The sequence below is a fragment of the Sprattus sprattus genome, assembly GCF_963457725.1.
Source record: "Sprattus sprattus genome assembly, chromosome: 12".
Taxonomy (NCBI): Eukaryota; Metazoa; Chordata; class Actinopteri; order Clupeiformes; family Clupeidae; genus Sprattus; species Sprattus sprattus.
This window is the reverse complement of record NC_137910.1, coordinates 3,981,437-3,999,252: the sequence shown is the minus strand read 5'-3', so window position 1 is coordinate 3,999,252 and position 17,816 is coordinate 3,981,437. Positions and strand designations below refer to the sequence as shown.

Below are 17,816 nucleotides of genomic sequence, written 5' to 3'. Positions count from 1 at the left end.
GGCAACACGTAAAACCTACAACGTTTTTGTGAGAAAATGTGATGAATACGAATGCATAATTTTATTTTAGAAAATGCAGTTAAATTGAGAGTTAATATGCACCAGGCCCCGGAAATAATCTTCTAAAGTGATTGGTTTGCATCCACGCCTGTCACCGTTAAACCAGCATGTCCGGTTACACTCAAACATTTTCCACGTCAGTAGGTTTACAGGCTGAGTCGCCAGCATCAGATTGATAGCCGGTTAGAAAGCTACATTGCCAAAACCTCTCAGTAGGTCGTGAAATACCAAGCTAAGGCATGGATTTCATGTGTGCAGCTGTTTAAAATGTAAATGCTCAATCAACTGTAATGTTAAAGAGCATAACATCAATATTGTGGTCACTGAAATTGTTGTTTTTGGTCAACAGTAGCTAGTTGATTGGCTAGCTAACTTAATCAGTTGAAAATCTGCAGAACGCCATCTTGGATTCGCACCCGAACAGGTAAGGTATATTTAGCCAACAAGAGAGAACTGTATGCATTGTATTACCTGTTACATCTTCCGACAGACCGTGTGATCATTTCTCTCAGTTGACACACTGTGAAATAGCCTAGAAACCAAACTAAAGACATTTCATTGGCATCTGCGAAGTCAGCTAACACTCATTGCTATCTTTCCGAGCTAGTTAGCATTAGGTAGCTTGTTAGTATGTGTTTTCCAATGCTTAGCATTACCCTAGCTAGCCAGTTCGAGAGTTGAAGCTAGCTAACCCAGTTTGACAGTTGTCAAGTCTATCGACCAACCAGCTAATGATATCTGAGCCCTGTCTTTTACTGATATACGTGATGACGATATGTTCCAGCCTATTTCGTCCCCCACCTAAGTAACGTATCAGATAGTCAGAAATGTAAAAATTGACTAGTTTGGAAGATATTCAATTGGCTGTCAGAATGAAAATAAAGTTAGCAGCTACTGCCACTTGCTAGCCATGGATGTGTATATCTCGGCGTTCAGCTTGAAATTCCATTCTTTCATGTCTTGTGTACGTTTCCTTAGTATCTTCTATGTCCGTGAAATAGTAAAGTATTTATTTTAATGTTGTTGCTGTTAGCAAGTGTAGACATGTCACACTTTGTAGTTAGCTATGGTAATGTTATAGCATTTAGCTACTGTAGTTAGCCGCTAACGTTAGCTGTTTAGCTTACTAGATCAGCTCCATAGTCACTGCAATTACGTGGCTGACATTACGTCTTCTTCTGAAGCCAGACCCATGTCAACCTGTGAGAAGCTAAGAAAACAAGCTAGCTTGTAGGAGAGACTGATTCATTCACTTGGTGAAGTTATATAAGTTCGTAGTGCTTTAGCCAAATGTGCTGTGTGTCCATTTGGGGTTTTATATTTCCACAACAGATAGCTTGTTCTAGGGTCCTATTTGCGGCGGTGGATTAGCTCGAAATTGTTTGTTGACACGAACAGTTTGTCAACATCTAGTTCAGCTAAGGTGAGTCGTAGTCGAGCTCTTGTAGAAATCCTGAATGCACATCGTAAGAAAATGGACATGGCAACTGTTTCTCTATTCCCCCTTGCGTAAAGTTGTTGTTGAATTCATCGATTGAAGTGTTTGTAAAGTCCAAGCTTGGACTTTGTTACTGTTACTTTCATCATAGAAATCTGATTCACACTTAGGCCTATCTGTTGCAAACTGGCATTACATTATTTGCAGTACAGGTGGTAGAAATAAATATTGATCTTTTCAGATCCATAGCCCAGTCATCAGGTTGTCTTGTCCTGCTTCATTTCTTGTGTAGTTGTTGATGGTGGAAAGTGGGAGTGAGAATTGCCACAGTGGCAACTACATGATACGATACTATCACAATATTTTGGCCGTGATACAGCAAGTATTGCGATCCAATTCTGTGATTCATTGCGATTTATTTCTCCCTTATATACATTTCGTATAAGCAGTACTGGGAGTCTCTGCAGCCGTCTTCGCGTGGTAAATTTGTTGTAGACTCCTTTACGGCTTCCTTTACAATTTCATCTGTGATGCAAGAGAAGAACAGGGTCTTGTGCCATCATGTGGACTTCAGAAGCCATGTTATCAGAGTAGACGTGTACCAATAAAAATGATGATAATATTAAACAAATATTATGACTCGCTGTCGATATAATATTGTGCCCAAAAATATGGCAATATACTGTTGAATGATTTCATACAGTAGCCTATGTAACGGTAGCCAGCGGGTGAAGTGCTGTGCACCTCCCATGCCCTAGGTTGTGGGTATGGTGTCTACACAACGCAGGTTACATTGGCGCCGTGACTTGGATGGGAGTGGGGGTTGCGTGTAACTCTCGCTAGCGGCTACAGTGCTGTGCAGTGAGTAAAACTCACTCCCTGACACTTTAAGAGACCTGCTAGGAACAGACGCTGGCACCCATGGGTTTAAGCCTCGTTGCTAGCACGCCTGCCTCTCATTAATGAGGTTGTGAGTCTGGTGCGGGAATGTGCTCTACTACAATGCAGGTTACATTCAGATGTCCTTGAATGATAGTGGCAAAGATCCTAATTAAATAAAACTGACCGCAATTTATGACTGTGCCCACTATGCGTGTTGAGTGAGTTACAGTTCCTTTTAAAATGTGCCTACTAAAGAGGAAATTCAGTACACTTAATCTCCATTTGAGACATTGCAGGCAAACAAACACTATACACAGTAAAACAAAACATTGTATGTGGAAATAAATCCCTTCCACTAATGTTGGACAATTGTGTGGTTTAAACATATTACACAACAATAATCATAATGCTTCCCAATCTTTGGCTGAAGTTCGCCATCTCTGACAGTCTCTAACAATCTATCTAAATATCAATGATGAGACTTCCATCCATATGGTCCATTTGAATGAACCAATCAAAAAGCCTCCAGAGGGTCAGACATCCCTGCTCACCAATGGTGTTTGAGTGTTGTGTTTGTGTGCATGTCTGCTAAGGCTAAAGGTGCAAGTGTTGCTAATGCTAATGCAAGAAATGCTAATGCTACGGTTGAAGATAAACAACATGGCTGCACTTCCGTACCTCCGCAGTGTGTGAGTGAGTGGGCGGCTCCAGGGATGCTTCCGATGTCTCCATGGTTTCATATAACCAAGGGGGAAGCTATTGACTTATACAGCGTAGGGGTGTGTGATGAGACGACAACTCAATAACACACTGATATCCAGCCACTCTCTTGATGAACCACATCAAGGCGACAGCATGCACTTTGATACAAAGATAAGATTTTGACCAGATGTGCGGCCATACCTTACCATGGTGTTTAAGTATTTAGACAGTCTGAATCAATTGGATGTTGAGTGGGACTTAGCCAACTGCAGGTTTAATGTGAATAGACGATTGTTATTGTCGAAATCAGACATATTTCAGAAAAAAATGTGGCTGTGCCTTGATTTTAGCCGTCTATACCGGCTTTGCCTTACCCTTATGGAATTGGTTATATGAATATATCTATACGTTGAAATATTTAAATTATCAGTAACTAGAAGCAGGAAGAGGAAATAGTTAATAGTTAGAGGAAATAGTTAAATGATGACTACTTGGGCCTGTGGTTTGATGGTAAGGTCCATAAGCCTGGAGGCTCAGATGAATGTGTGCTGTGTTGAAGTGGGCCGCGTGGAATCGGGTAAACACTTGAGGCTTGCAAGTCTTAAGCTCTTCCTCAAACCCTTCAGAGAGTGTACACATGGCGCAGAGTCACTTTAAAAAACATTCACATTAAATGTATGTGTCTGAAGCCATCACATTATCTATCACATTTTTACATTTACTGTCAAGTCAAGTCAAGTGTACTTTATTGTCAAAAATCTATGTAACAGGGTTAGCACAGAAGTTTGAAATTGCGTTTGACCAGTCTCCAATGTGCAAGTTTAAACCATTTAAATAAGACATTGACAATAATCTCTCTCACACACACACACACACACACACACACACACACAGTTTATGCAGTGTATGCTTGAGTTTATGCAGCTCAAACACAGGGACTCTGTGAGAGACTGCTCACTAAGGCCAGCTTCATCAGGGGTTTGGGCAGGGTTAATGTCGCACGTGAAAGGTACCCCAGCCTCATGGGAGAAACATATCTCTAGGCTAGAATGCTGAACGGGGCCTGAGTGAGTTACTGTATCTCTAAAGGCCCTGTGCCCAGCCCAGGTTAATCCTGTGACTGTCAGATCCATGCTGAAACACCTCCTCAAATATTAACAAGGGGTCCCGCGGCTGCTGTTTGGCCTCACTGATTGGCTTGGGCTTTGTGAAGCGCTAGCCTGAGCTTGTAAGCTGATTTGGTTGTCAGATTGAACTGTACCTCTGACTTATCTCTGGCCAGGAAGATGTTTGACTTGTGGATTGATCCCATTGGCCTCCCGAGGAAAAGCATCCTGCCTATTCTACCTTTTAAGTGCGGGATTTGTCATGTGGCTTTTGTCGTATAGGCTTTTGCTTATCCATTTCAGAACAATTTCCCTCTTGTCGGTCTCATATGTAAGCGTGTATATATACATTGGCCTGGTTAAGTCATTGTCTTTTTTTCCTTTTCCCTTTCCCTTTGTCAGATTTCAACATGGTGGACAAAAATATCTACATTGTTCAAGGGGAGATCGCGACAGTGGTCGGAGCCATCAAGAGGAACTCCAGGAGCACACACACACCCCTGGTAAGAGTTCTGCTGTCTGAATGAGTGATGAATCAATCAATCAATCAATCAATTCAATTTTATATAGCGCTTCTCTATATACCCGAAGACGCTTTACAGAGTAGTCCGGTCCAGTCCATTCATTCAGACAGTCATACTACATCAGTATGAATGAATGAATGAATGCGCTGAATATGATCATATGATGTGATTGCACATCCCAAACCAGTGGATTGTGTCTGTCTGGATCACAGAGGCTTGTGGAAAATAGAATTCAGCTTTATATTTTCACGGTTACGTCATACATGACATGTCTCATTGCATTTCACATTGCATTTCATCTTGAATTTTGATTCTTGAAGCATTAGGATGTCTTCGAATCACTAAACAAGACTCGTTGTGAGCTCCCCAGTATCCTCTGGGTTTGTATTGCTCACATTTGACATAAAGTTAAAAGTTTGACTAGCTATGTGCTGCCTCTACTGACAGGCTTTGGAGTTTTTGTGCTCATAATGTGTGTTAATTTGCAACAATCTTTTTTACTTTACCAATTAATATTAAATTCACAGTTTCCTTCTGTGCCTGATTATGAAATTCTTGTATTTGTAATAATTATAATCTTTGCACAGGATGAAGAACAAGACCCTCTTCTCAACAGCTTTAGCCACCTGAAAGAAGTCCTCAACAATATTAAAGGTATGCGTTCACATTCAAATCTGTCCAGCCAGTCAAACCGATAGAATTGAGCTGACCACTTTCTAAGCAGTTCTACCATGTTCATATCGTCAATTCCATAGTAAGACCGTTATTGTGTAACACGTTAGCAAAACCTGCAGCTATTCACAGAGGTCAAGTCCAGCATCCCTTGTTGAAAGGACGATGTAGTGTCAGGTGAGGTAAGTCACACATACTGGAGCCTGAATAAGCAGGAGTACCTTCGATGACATCGCTTCTTCATTTTCCATTTAAAGCAAGCAGCTAGCTGCCATTCTCCTGACTGCTCACCCAGCATGGGCCCGGAGCACATGTGTTGGTCCAGTGCATCTCTCTCTCTGTCCTCATTTGTCTGTGGAGATCAGGGCAGCAGTCGTCATGGATTATTATCTTTTAATTGTCAACGACATTTGAATTATTGTTATTTTGTCTGTTTTGGTATACCAACGACCACGAAAATGAGTTTTAAAAGAACAAAACACTTGCGCTCATGATTTATGGTGGATTATCAGATGAATCACTGATTATTCAGTGTTTGCAGTTAGCCGGCCTGTTAACCGTAGTATGTGTGTGTGTGTGTGTGTGTGTGTGTGTGTGTGTGTGTGTCTGTGTGTCTGTGTGTGTGCGGTTCTGTGTGTGTGTGTATACAGTGGCATGGAGGGACATGGGGAGACCTTCCTCTCTGTCTCCCATTCTGGCAGAATGAAACCCTATTTAGGCAGCTGCGCTGTAGATTTCCACTGAGGCTCGGGCTGGCCTTTATCAGCAGTCAATATTATCCTTGCCCATGTCCCACCGTTGGCTGTTTATTGTGTTTCTATCACCTGGAGGAGCCCCTTGCAACCCACTGGCTGTTTGCTCATCAGCTAACTAAATGCTCCGTAATGAGCGCCCATGCTAAGGTAAATGTTACGTGTGCGCAGTGCAAGTGTTCTGGGGTGGGTAAGAATTCTCCTACTCTATCAGTCCTTGTTTAACTCACACAGTGCTGAGAAGAAGCTTCATTTGGCCCAGACTGTGTTAACTCAAATCAGGCTTATCCATCATTGGTAATCATGAATTCCACAAAGCGAAGATCAGAATGTCAAACAGCTACTTTCGTTTTCCATTATATTCTTATTCTGCTGATGGTTGTAAGAGCATTATAAACTATGTGAATGGGGTAGGCAGATGAATGAATGACTGAATGAACAGGTTTAACTAGACTAGTGAGTAGGCCATTCGTCTGTCTTTTTTTTTTTTTTTTATATATATGTTTATTGTGCATCAACGATATAAAATCAGGAAAGAGATACTGAACAATGCTCACATTTTTTCAAATTTACAGTATCTACCCGATTACAGGATTGAAGCAAGTTGTGCTTCCAGATCAACAAAATAAAGTGCCAAGCCAGGGGAATGCAAAAGGCCATAGAGTATCGTGCCTAAGATGTTGTTGTGTGGGATACCAAAGAGGGCAGAGAGGGGATGAGGGTCAGCCACAAAATGCTAAGCCACTTGAAGGATATCAGATATTTTGGACCAGAAGTCTGTACGTATTTGGACATGACCAAAACATGTGTATGAGATCAGCAGGGGACTGGCTGTATCTATTACAAGTGACAGCTACATTGGGATAGATTTTAGACAGTCTATGATTGGTGTAGTAAGTCCTGTGTAGGAGTTTACATTGAATCAGCTCGTGTCGGGCACAGACAGAAGAGTTTGTCCCGCTGATCTTTTTCAAGATTAAGCCCTAGATCTTGTTCCCATAAATCTTTTGTGTGTTAAACTGAAGTAATGGGAGATATTCTCTCTCTTATTGGGGTTTATCATGAGAAGGATGGCAGAGTCTGAGGGGGAATGTTCTGGAAATCAGGGTAGTTTTTCTGGACAAAATGCCTGGTTTGAAAAGAACTGAAAAGGTTAGATGAGGGGAGATTAAATTAAGACAATAGGTCACTGAAGGACATGAGAGTAACATTGTCATAGAGGTCATTATTAGATGTCATACCTCTCTCGGACCATAATTGAAAGGCAAGTCCATAATGGATGGTTTAAAACTGATGATGGGATACCTGGGCATGAATAGAGGAACCCTACAAGCCAAAATGCTTCCTGTATTGCAACCATATCTTAAACGACTGCTTGACTACTGGATTATCTGGTCTGTCTTTCTTAAACCCAACTCTAACTGAATGAGATTTGTGTAGTTGTGTGTGTGTGTGTGTGTGTGGGCACAAATGTGAGTAATCCAAACTACCGTGGGTGATCTGCATTTGTGCCATGGTGTGGTCATCTCTCTGCAATGGTTGTTGTGGCAGAGAGGAGAGATGGTGAAACAAAGAATGTGGTGTGTTTTGGAGTCGTAACTAGAAGTCTCCTAGTGCCCCCCCCCCCCCCCCCGCTCTTTCTCTCCTTCTCATTCTCCCCTCTCCTTCCCTTTCTCACAATCTTGCTCTCTGTATTTTTTTCTGTTTTTCTCTCTCTATATAGCTCTGTCTCTCCAGCCATCTCTCTCTCTCTCGTGCTCTCTTTTTCTCTCTCTTTCTCTCTCTCTCTCTCTCTCTCTCTCGCTCCACCTCTCCCGCCATCTCTCTCCGTCTCTCTCTTGCTTTCTCTCTCTCTCCATCTCTCTCCCTCCCTCCCTCTCTCTCTCTCCGTCTCGCTCTCTCTCCGTCTCGCTCTCTCTCTCTCTCTCTCTCTCTCTCTCTCTCTCTCTCTCTCTCTCTCTCTCTCTCTCCACCTCTCCCGCCATCTCTCCCTCTCTGTCTAGGGAATGCTGCTGCCTGTGAGATGGACAGGCACGGCTGGTTGAGGGGCCTGGGAGGAATCCGCCACGCTTTTCCCCCCGCCCGTCCTCTACTCATCTGTACCCTCCCCCTCTCCTCCAAAACACCAAAGACCTTGTTAGACCTTCTCGCTCCTGCATTGTGTGTGTGTGTGTGTGTGTGTGTCTGTGTGTGTCTGTGTGTCTGTGTGTCTGTGTGTGTGTCTGTGTCTCCTCAGAGGTAGCCACTTGTTTGTTCTGGTACTGCTGTTTGTTTGTGTGTTTGTTTGTTTGTTTGTTTGTTTGTTTGCTTGTTCCAGTGTTGTCGTCTCTCAACTGTAAATATCATCCAGGGTGAGTCAGGGGAGTCCGTCATGTTAACTCCTCCACTGGCAACTGTCTGATTCAGTGCCCCTCTCTCCACCAGTGGATGGTGTGGATGCCAGCGATGGGTTTTATTTGCTTTTGGTATCTCACGCCATAATATCCACTTAATAATCAAACAAGCATTCAAAGTGGGAGGATTAATGCCATGTTGCTCAAGTACTGAAACCCAACTGCTAGCAATGCTATGGAGGATTTAATCAGTTATAATAATTATATAAGTAATATAAGTTTTCAGAATCAGTAGAATAGAACCTCATTGATAGCCTTTGACAGTCACAGCTCTGGAAAGAGTCTGTTACCTGATCATCTCTTCCAATGCTTCACCTGCCCTCTCTCTAGATGTCTTTCTAGATATTTCTAGAACACTGTAATGAGGAACCAGACGTGCTCTGGGGTGCTTCAGTATGTTAAACAGGCAGACATGTGTTTGCCATTTCAACGGCACTCTGTCCTCGTTAACATCAATCTATTAAGAGTCTCACGCTGCACGGTGTACAGCATAGTGAGAGGTGATCCTGTCCTAAGTGGTGTGTGTGTGTGTGTGTGTGTGTGTGTGTGTGTGTGTGTGTGTGTGTGTGTGTGTGTGTGTGTGTGTGTGTGTGTGTGTGTGTGTGTGTGTGACTGACTGAGAGGCGGTGTGTGAGGTGGTGGTGGTGTTACCATTTTCACGCATGCGACCAAGAATCTGTCAAGTGTGACTAAACATTTTCATTATTCTCACCGTTGCGCCTCACATGTAGCTAGTCTGTCTGTCTCTCTCTGTGAGTATAGTGCTGGTCTGTCTCTGTGTGTATAGTGCTGGTCTCTCTCTCTGTCTCTGTCTCTGTCTCTGTCTCTGTGTGTGTGGTGTTATTTTTTTCCACCATCATTCTGCGACGGGCATTGCATTAGGGTTGGCAAAGCAGGCAGTTGCCTCGGGCCCTGAGCTGGAAGGGGGGTCCTCGAGGACCGCTCATTAGGTTAGTCCACAGCAACGACAATTACGTGAGAAACCCCTTGAAATCTATGATATCATGCAGGAGACTACAATGACATGTCCAGAAACCCCTCATGGGGTCCCCATACCATTTAGCTCTGCTAGAAGCTCTTTATGAGGCTACAGGGCAGCAACAAACACCATGAAATCCAACTACCTGTCATACTACTCAAAACAATCGAGCAGGTGATACGAAAGGAAAGAAAAACAAAACAGTGGTTGGTGAGAATCTGAAGTAGGTTTTAAAGTTTATTTTGTCCCCGCAGTTAAATGGGTTAAAAATAAAACACAAAATAAGAAAAAGCAGTTAGCTAGCCAGCAACTTGAAGTAATGAAAGCAATAATAAGTGTTTTTGTAATTTTGCATTAACACTCCTGATGCGATGGTTATTTCCTACATCTGTTTTCAATAGCCTGTTGTTATGGATGTTCAGGTCTGACGGTGTACCAAGCCTTAGCATAAACCTAGGATGTAGCAAAGACTGTGGATTAAGAATTTCATGAATATCTTACAAAATAGGCCTGTTGGTGGATGTGACATTCGCTGGCATTGTTTTCTCGCAACCAATAGAATCTGTTTTCAAAGCTCTTTTCTCTGAAGGACATTTGCTGAGGTTTCTTAACGCAGCCCAATAAGTGGGCCTACACGTCTCCTGCCGAGGCCATCAGTGGGGAGGGTTGGGTCAGGCCTCTGTGATAGGGTATGAAAGTGTGTGTGTGTGTGTGTGTGTGTGTGTGTGCGGGGTCAGGCCTCTGTGATGGGGTATGAAAGTGTGTGTGTGTGTGTGTGTGTGTGTGTGTGTGGGGTCAGGCCTCTGTGATGGGGTATGAAAGTGTGTGTGTGTGTGTGTGTGTGTGTGTGTGTGTGTGTGTGTGGGGTCAGGCCTCTGTGATGGGGTATGAAAGCTCCTGGATGACAGACGAGGAGCTCGTTACAGCCCTGTTGATGAACATGGGATAAACACTACTGTCTCCAGCCCTAAACATGAATAAATAATAACCTCCTCCAGTCTGGGCGTGTGCTAGTGTGCGGAGGCCTTCGTCCATCCGTCTGGGTGCTGGAGCTGGCCTATACTCATGATCTTACTTTCTTTCTGTTTCTGTTTGTCTTCTGTTTAGTCATTTTTATAACTCTCTCGTACAGTGTGTCTGTGTGTCTGTGTGTGTCTGTCTTTGTCTGTCTGTCTGTCTGTCTGTCTGTGTCTGTATGTCTGTCTCTTCCTTTCTCTCCTGTCTGTCTGTGTCTGTCTGTCTATCTATCTGTCTGTCTGTCTGTCTGTCTGTCTGTCTGTCTGTCTATCTATCTGTCTTATCTGTGTTTCGGAATGAGGACAGGGGATCAGAGCAACAGTACACCTCGGGTACAAAGGTCACACACACAACTAATCAAATTAAATGTGTGTGTGTGTGTGTGTGTGTGTGTGTGTGTGTGTGTGTGTGTGTGTGTCTTCGATTGTCATGGGGAGTGTGAAGTGTTGCTCCCGTTGACTGAGTGTGTCTGATGGGTGAGGTGAGCCAGGTGGATATGGAAGGTGTGTGTGTCTGTGTTCTTGCTGTTACTGCCTGTGTTGTGGAAGACCGTTCCTTTGATTTCAGTACTGCTTCTATTGTGTTGGCTATGCAACCTGCATGTCTCTTTAAGTAAAGTATATGTGTGTGTGTGTGTGTGTGTGTGTGTGTGTGTGTGCTCCTGAGAGAGAGTGAGTTTCGCTGGGTGGCCTGCAATCCCCACTGTCCCAGCTGTCATCTTACTGAAAGCTCGGTGATTCCATTCACACTGTGTATTCCATCCCCCCCCATTCTTTTTTTTTTTTTTTTACTACAAAAGACTCCGCCAAAAAAAAATGTACCGCACTCCCTAAAGACTCCCCTCACCCCCCCCCACCCCACCTCCCAATAAAGGTTCCATTCTCTCTGACCGCCCCCCCCCCCCCCCCCTCCAGTGGAGGGAGATTGACAGGACCATGTGCTAGCCTGCAGCTGGACTCATGTCAGCTCCAGCAAGGGCTGGGTAAATTTAGCAGGGAGTCCTGTCATCCACTGAGATAGATTGTTCTGGGAAAGGAAGTGTTGTCTCCTTCCGCAAAAAAACAAAAAAAAAAAAAAAAGAGGAGAGGAGGAGATCCTGGAATGGTGAGGCAGTGCAGTTTTTTTTTTCTTTTTTTTTCTTCTCCTCCACCCTCCCTCCCTCCCTCCGTCCCTGCCTCTTCCTCGTTTCGGAAACAGCGAGTGTTGAACAGCATTTTAGAAAAGAGTTGGGGCTGTTCAGCTCCACAACTTCCATAATGACCCACCCCCCCCCCCCCCCCCCCCCCCCACACACACACACACACACACTCTCACACCGAGAAGGGCCAGGAAGGAGTTGGGCTCACCGCAGGGTCAAGCCACACCAGGAGGGGTAGTTCAGTTTGATTAGTTCTGCTGCTTGACCTAGTTGCTCAATTTCTGCACATCAGCTGCGGTGAGGAATATGCTAGTTATCACAGTGGTGAGGAATATGCTAGTTATCACAGTGGTGAGGAATATGCTAGTTATCAGCTGCGGTGAGGAATATGCTAGTTATCACAGTGGTGAGGAATATGCTAGTTATCACAGTGGTGAGGAATATGCTAGTTATCACAGTGGTGAGGAATATGCTAGTTATCACAGTGGTGAGGAATATGCTAGTTATCAGCTGCGGTGAGGAATATGCTAGTTATCACAGTGGTGAGGAATATGCTAGTTATCAGCTGCGGTGAGGAATATGCTAGTTATCAGCTGAGGTGAGGAATATGCTAGTTATCACAGTGGTGAGGAATATGCTAGTTATCACAGTGGTGAGGAATATGCTAGTTATCAGCTGCGGTGTGGAATATGCTAGTTATCAGCTGCGGTGAGGAATATGCTAGTTATCAGCTGCGGTGAGGAATATGCTAGTTATCAGCTGAGGTGAGGAATATGCTAGTTATCACAGTGGTGAGGAATATGCTAGTTATCACAGTGGTGAGGAATATGCTAGTTATCAGCTGCGGTGTGGAATATGCTAGTTATCAGCTGCGGTGAGGAATATGCTAGTTATCAGCTGCGGTGAGGAATATGCTAGTTATCAGCTGCGGTGTGGAATATGCTAGTTATCACAGTGGTGAGGAATATGCTAGTTATCACAGTGGTGAGGAATATGCTAGTTATCACAGTGGTGAGGAATATGCTAGTTATCAGCTGCGGTGAGGAATATGCTAGTTATCAGCTGAGGTGAGGAATATGCTAGTTATCACAGTGGTGAGGAATATGCTAGTTATCACAGTGGTGAGGAATATGCTAGTTATCAGCTGCGGTGTGGAATATGCTAGTTATCAGCTGCGGTGAGGAATATGCTAGTTATCAGCTGCGGTGAGGAATATGCTAGTTATCAGCTGCGGTGTGGAATATGCTAGTTATCACAGTGGTGAGGAATATGCTAGTTATCACAGTGGTGAGGAATATACTAGTTATCAGCAGTGGTGTGGAATATGCTAGTTATCAGCTGCGGTGAGGAATATACTAGTTATCAGCCGCGGTGTGGAATATACTAGTTATCAGCAGTGGTGTGGAATATGCTAGTTATCAGCTGCGGTGAGGAATATGCTAGTTATCAGCTGAGGTGAGGAATATGCTAGTTATCACAGTGGACCAGTAGACTGGTTAGTATAACAGGTGTAGTGGCATGTTGTTTTCTAAAAAGAAGCAGTTCACCTACAATATTGCCTCTGTTTACAAGGACCGGGGTCAGGTCCAGGTAATATGCAGCTGTTCTCAGTGATTGGCGCATCCACTTCCATTTGGCTGCAAAGTTATCTGAAGGATCCCAGCGAGGGATAAAGAGCAGCTCCTTTGACTTTAAATTCTCTTTTTATGAAAGAATAACAAAAGGGGAGGCCAGTGGTGGTGACCCCGTGTTCCTGTCACCCTTAACTCAGGAGGTCATCAGTTCAGTCTGCCGGAGGTTCCCACTGCCGCTCGTATCTACATCTTCTCCTAGGCATGCCACTCTAAAGCTGAACACCCAGACACACACACACACACACACACACTGCTGTTCTTGTCAAAGTCAGAGCAGAAGGAACTGTTTAAAGTTGCTTAAGAGAAATCTACTGATGAAGCAGAAAGTCTGCATTCTTCATGCGTTCGGTGTACACTGTGATTGTATGTTCACATGCGATCTTGAAGCCATAAGTGCAGTCCTGCTTGTCTTTGTTATTCTTTGTATTCGGTTATTGTTGTCCTCTGTTTTTGTATGTGCCTTGTGCCGTCATCTTTGAATATGATAGAACAGCTTGTAAAACCGGTTACTGCTATGTGTGTGCTTCTCTGTGATTTTCTCTGCGTTTGTGACTGTGTGCTTATGTGTCTATGGAGTGGTGTGTGTGTGTGTGTGTGTGTGTTTCTGTGTGTGTGTGTGTGTGTGTGTGTGTGTGAGCACATCACCGCTGACAGTGCTAGCCCCTTGGACATGTGTTGGCTAATCCTCCGCTGCTCCGGAATTGCAAACAAACGTCTCGACCGTGATGAATAGGCGTCTGGCCTCGCTGTTTTGTGTCTTACTCCGGCCACCATTCCCAATCCCGCACCATTCCCAATCCCGTGTCCTCCGGAAAGCGTGAGGATTTGCAGTGGGAAGGTCGGCGTGGGGGTGTCTTCCTGCTGAGCAGGTTGCTGACTGGCGATCCCAGGCTCTGGGCCTGGTTAACTCCACAGAGGGATATCTGGCAGGATCAACTCAATCCCCCGTTGAATAATTCACCATTACCTTATTACAGAGCGCCACTGACCCTAGGAGAGGGAGAGGGAGAGGGAGAGGGAGAGGGAGAGGGAGAGGGAGAGGGAGAGGGAGAGGGAGAGGGAGACCCTCAGTCAGTTTTGTACCTGCTGTCCCTTTGTCTAATTTTTTATTTTTATTTTTATTTTTCTCTTTTTTCTTTCTTTCAATTTTTTCTTACTTTTTTTTTCTTTCTTTCTTTCTTATTTTACACCCAAACACAATCACTTTCTCTCTCTCTCTCTCTCTCACACTCTCTCTCTGTCTGTCTCTCATTTGATTTTCTCATTTTGTTATGCAGTGCTCGGCTCCAGTCTGGGGTTGTCACGTAAATCCCCCCCCCCGGTCTGAGAGGAAGGTGGGGTTTTTGACAGGTCTGCTGAGGCTGTAAATCCGCTCATTTTCATTCACACAAATACAGCGCTGAGATTTCTCACACACGCAAAGCTTGGCCCCACCATGACTGACAGCTCTCCCTCTCTTCCTGTCTCTCTTTCGCTTTCTCTCCCTCACTCACACACACACCCACACACACACACACACACACACACACACACACACACACACTTTCCCTTTCTCTCTCTCTCTCCTCTGTCTCTTTCTCCTTTTTTTCAGTCTCTTTTAACAGTAAAGAAATTCACAAGCACACTCTTAATTGACTGGATTCCGCCGGTGGGGTCGATGCGAGGTGCTTGGGACTGCTGTTGGACTGGTTGCCGTGGCGCAGCGCTTTGATCGTTTCCCACAGTGACCTTTCAGATAATTACCTCACCGTCCCCCCCAACAAAGGACGGCACGCTCAGCTGTCTTGTTAGGGCACAGAGAAATTACAGCAGAATGAGCTTGGCTTGTTTCTCCCCCCCCCCCCCCCCCCTTCCTTTTTTTTATCCAGTCAAGCTATACATCTCGAAGAGACTCAAGGACACCAGAGGAGTAATATATTAATACTAATGGCGTTTTTTAAAAAAAAAACATTCCTTCTCAGGTGAATAAATGTAACACACAGCTCCTCTTCCTTTTGTGTGGGGAAATTGGGAGCTTTTGAAGAGACAATTTTGTCGCGCTCCTCCACCTCATAAAATGTGATACAAATCACGCCGTGGCAAAACCTGGGCTGACAAATCAAGCAGTTTTGGTCTTTTATGGAGTGAATTGATTTCTTCTATTTATCGGCCTCTTTTAGCTCTGATCAGTCCCCCCCCTCCCCCCCCCCCCCCCCCCCCACGTGTCATCCTGTGCCGTCGCCATCTAAACTTAGTCCCGGCTGGTTAACGGTTAAGGTATGGTGACACAGTATTTCCAGCCGGGTGCCCGTGTGGCTAAAGATAAGCCCCAAACCCTTCCATGTCCACGTCCCTGCGTGTTTGATTTATGTGCCCAGCGGCGCTCTCGCACGGGCACTGCCAGCCTGAGCTGGGGACGGTGATTCCTATCATCGCCTATTTTCGGAACGGGGGTGTTGAGCTTGCCCCCCACCCCTCAAATCATCCCTCTCTGCCCATCGGCCACCCGATCTATGCCCTGTACATACATCTCCATGGTGACCGCTGGAATGCCAACAGACGTAACTCACGTATGACACTTACTTATGCCAATATGTTTACTCGTGTCCTTAAGGCGTCTGCCCTCACATGACCTCCCCGACCACCAAGTCTGAGGACTGCTACGCTACACAAACACACACACACACACACACACACACTCATTCTCCACTGTTTGTCCAGTTTTCAGCATCAGTGAAACACATACCGGCCTCCGGTTAGATGGAGATGCGCACACACACACACACACACACACACACACACACACAGACACACACAGAGCTCCCTCTGTTTTTAGTATCAGTGACACACACACAGACACACACACACAGGGAGAGAGGGTGTGCGTCTGTAGCTTTGTGGGCTGATGTGTGGTGTAGGCAGAGCCTTTGATATTTACTGAGATCTGTGGAGGCCGGTCCCAGGATCAGAGCTCCGTGGAACACATGTAGGAAAGCCTCAGGGAGCAGCCATTAACCTAAGCCCTGAGGCCCCAGGCACAGTTACAGCAGCCCATCACTCACTGTCTCTACGCCAGTCTCTAATATACTCACTCTCTCTCTCTCTTTCTCTTTCTCTCTCTGTCCCCATCTCTCTCTCTCTCTCTCTCTGTCTCCATCACTCTCTCTCTGTCTCCATCACTCTCTCTCTGTCTCATCTCTCTCTCTCTCTGTGTCTCCATCACTCTCTCTGTCTCCATCACTCCTTCTCTGTCTCATCTCTCTCTCTCTCTCTCTCTCTCTCTGTCTCTCTGTCTCCATCACTCTGTCGCCATCACTCTCTCTCTGTCTCATCACTCTCTCTGTCTCATCACTCTCTCTGTCTCCATCACTCTCTCTGTCTCCATCACTCTCTCTCTCTCTCTCTCTCTCTCTCTCTGTCTCTCTGTCCCCATCACTCTCTCTCTCTGTCTCTCTGTCTCTCTCTGTCTCATCTCTCTCTCTTTCTCCATCACTCTCTCTGTCTCCATCAGTCTATCACTCTCTCACACCTCTCTCTCTGTCTCCATCATTCTCTCTCTCACCTATCTCTCTCTCTCTCTTTCTCTCTCTGTCTCTCTGCATTCCTCTCTCACACACCTTTCTGATGCAGAGAGAGAGAGAGTGGTGCAGAAACACCCTCTCTCTCCCTCCCTCTCTTTCTCTGTCTCCCTCCCTACCCCTCTCTGTTTCTGTCTCTCTGTCACCATCTCTCCTTTTCTCCTTCTCTCTCTCTCTCTCTGCATCTCTCTCTTCTCACCCTGGCCCGTGTGACACTTGACTCTGTGACTGGAGGACCTTGGGGGATGGAAAGAGCAATTGATGGAGGGATGAAGAGCGGATGGAAAGAGAGAGAGGGAGAGAGCCACACTCCTGGTCTGGCTGGAAGGAATCTTGTAACTACGGTCCCCTGCGGCGGGTCTCCTTCCCTCCCCCGTTTCTTGAATTCCAGAACGGAGAGGGGCTTTTCCACCCTGTCCCTCTGCTCTGCTGTCCCGACCCCCCCCCCCCCCCCCCCGTCTTCTTCTGCGGGGGACACCGGGGGGCAGCGCAGCGTCAGAGGAGGGGGTCTTAGTCCTAGTCTTAGTCTTGGCCTCGGCCTTTTAACACACTTGTCTCCTGCGCTCAAGGGCCAGGCCTGGAAGTTACACACACTCTGATGTTACACAGGCCCCTTTTGATATAAGGTGCTTGAATGTGCTTTGTCCCTCTGGCTGCCATTGCTATTATAGAATGGGTGACGCCAGGGAATTCCATCGGACAGCTGGCATTGTGTGTGTGTGTGTGTGTGTGTGTGTGTGTGTGTGTGTGTGGATGTGCCCTGTCCTACTACAGTAAAAAGGTCTGTCGTTGTGTGTGATTAATGTGCCCCCATCACCTCTACAGGGGGGGGGGCGGACGGACACCTCCAGCACTGGTGGGGTCTCTAGCTGTAAATCTGCCCACTTAACAGCCCTCTAACGGGGGACTGACAGCACGGGCTTAGGCCCTGGAGCTGGATGTGTGTGTGTGTGTGTGTGTGT

General features: G+C 45.5%; 1 protein-coding gene across 6 annotated transcripts in view; it reads left to right on the top strand.

Annotated features, from left to right (window-relative positions):
• The first annotated feature begins 211 nt into the window (after positions 1 to 211).
• gbf1 (golgi brefeldin A resistant guanine nucleotide exchange factor 1) overlaps positions 212 to 17,816 on the top strand; it is a 102,703-nt gene continuing 85,098 nt past the window's right edge. For 4 of the 6 annotated variants that reach the window (XM_080848846.1, XM_080848843.1, XM_080848842.1 and 1 more), the window contains exons 1-3: positions 231 to 484; positions 4,591 to 4,691; positions 5,300 to 5,366. In XM_080848846.1, the coding sequence (XP_080704972.1) occupies positions 4,599 to 4,691; positions 5,300 to 5,366 (160 nt within the window). In that variant the 5' untranslated portion in view covers positions 231 to 484; positions 4,591 to 4,598. Of the gene's footprint in view, positions 485 to 4,590; positions 4,692 to 5,299; positions 5,367 to 17,816 lie in introns of all 6 variants that reach the window. The other 2 variants (XM_080848840.1, XM_080848841.1) reach the window with 2 other exon arrangements.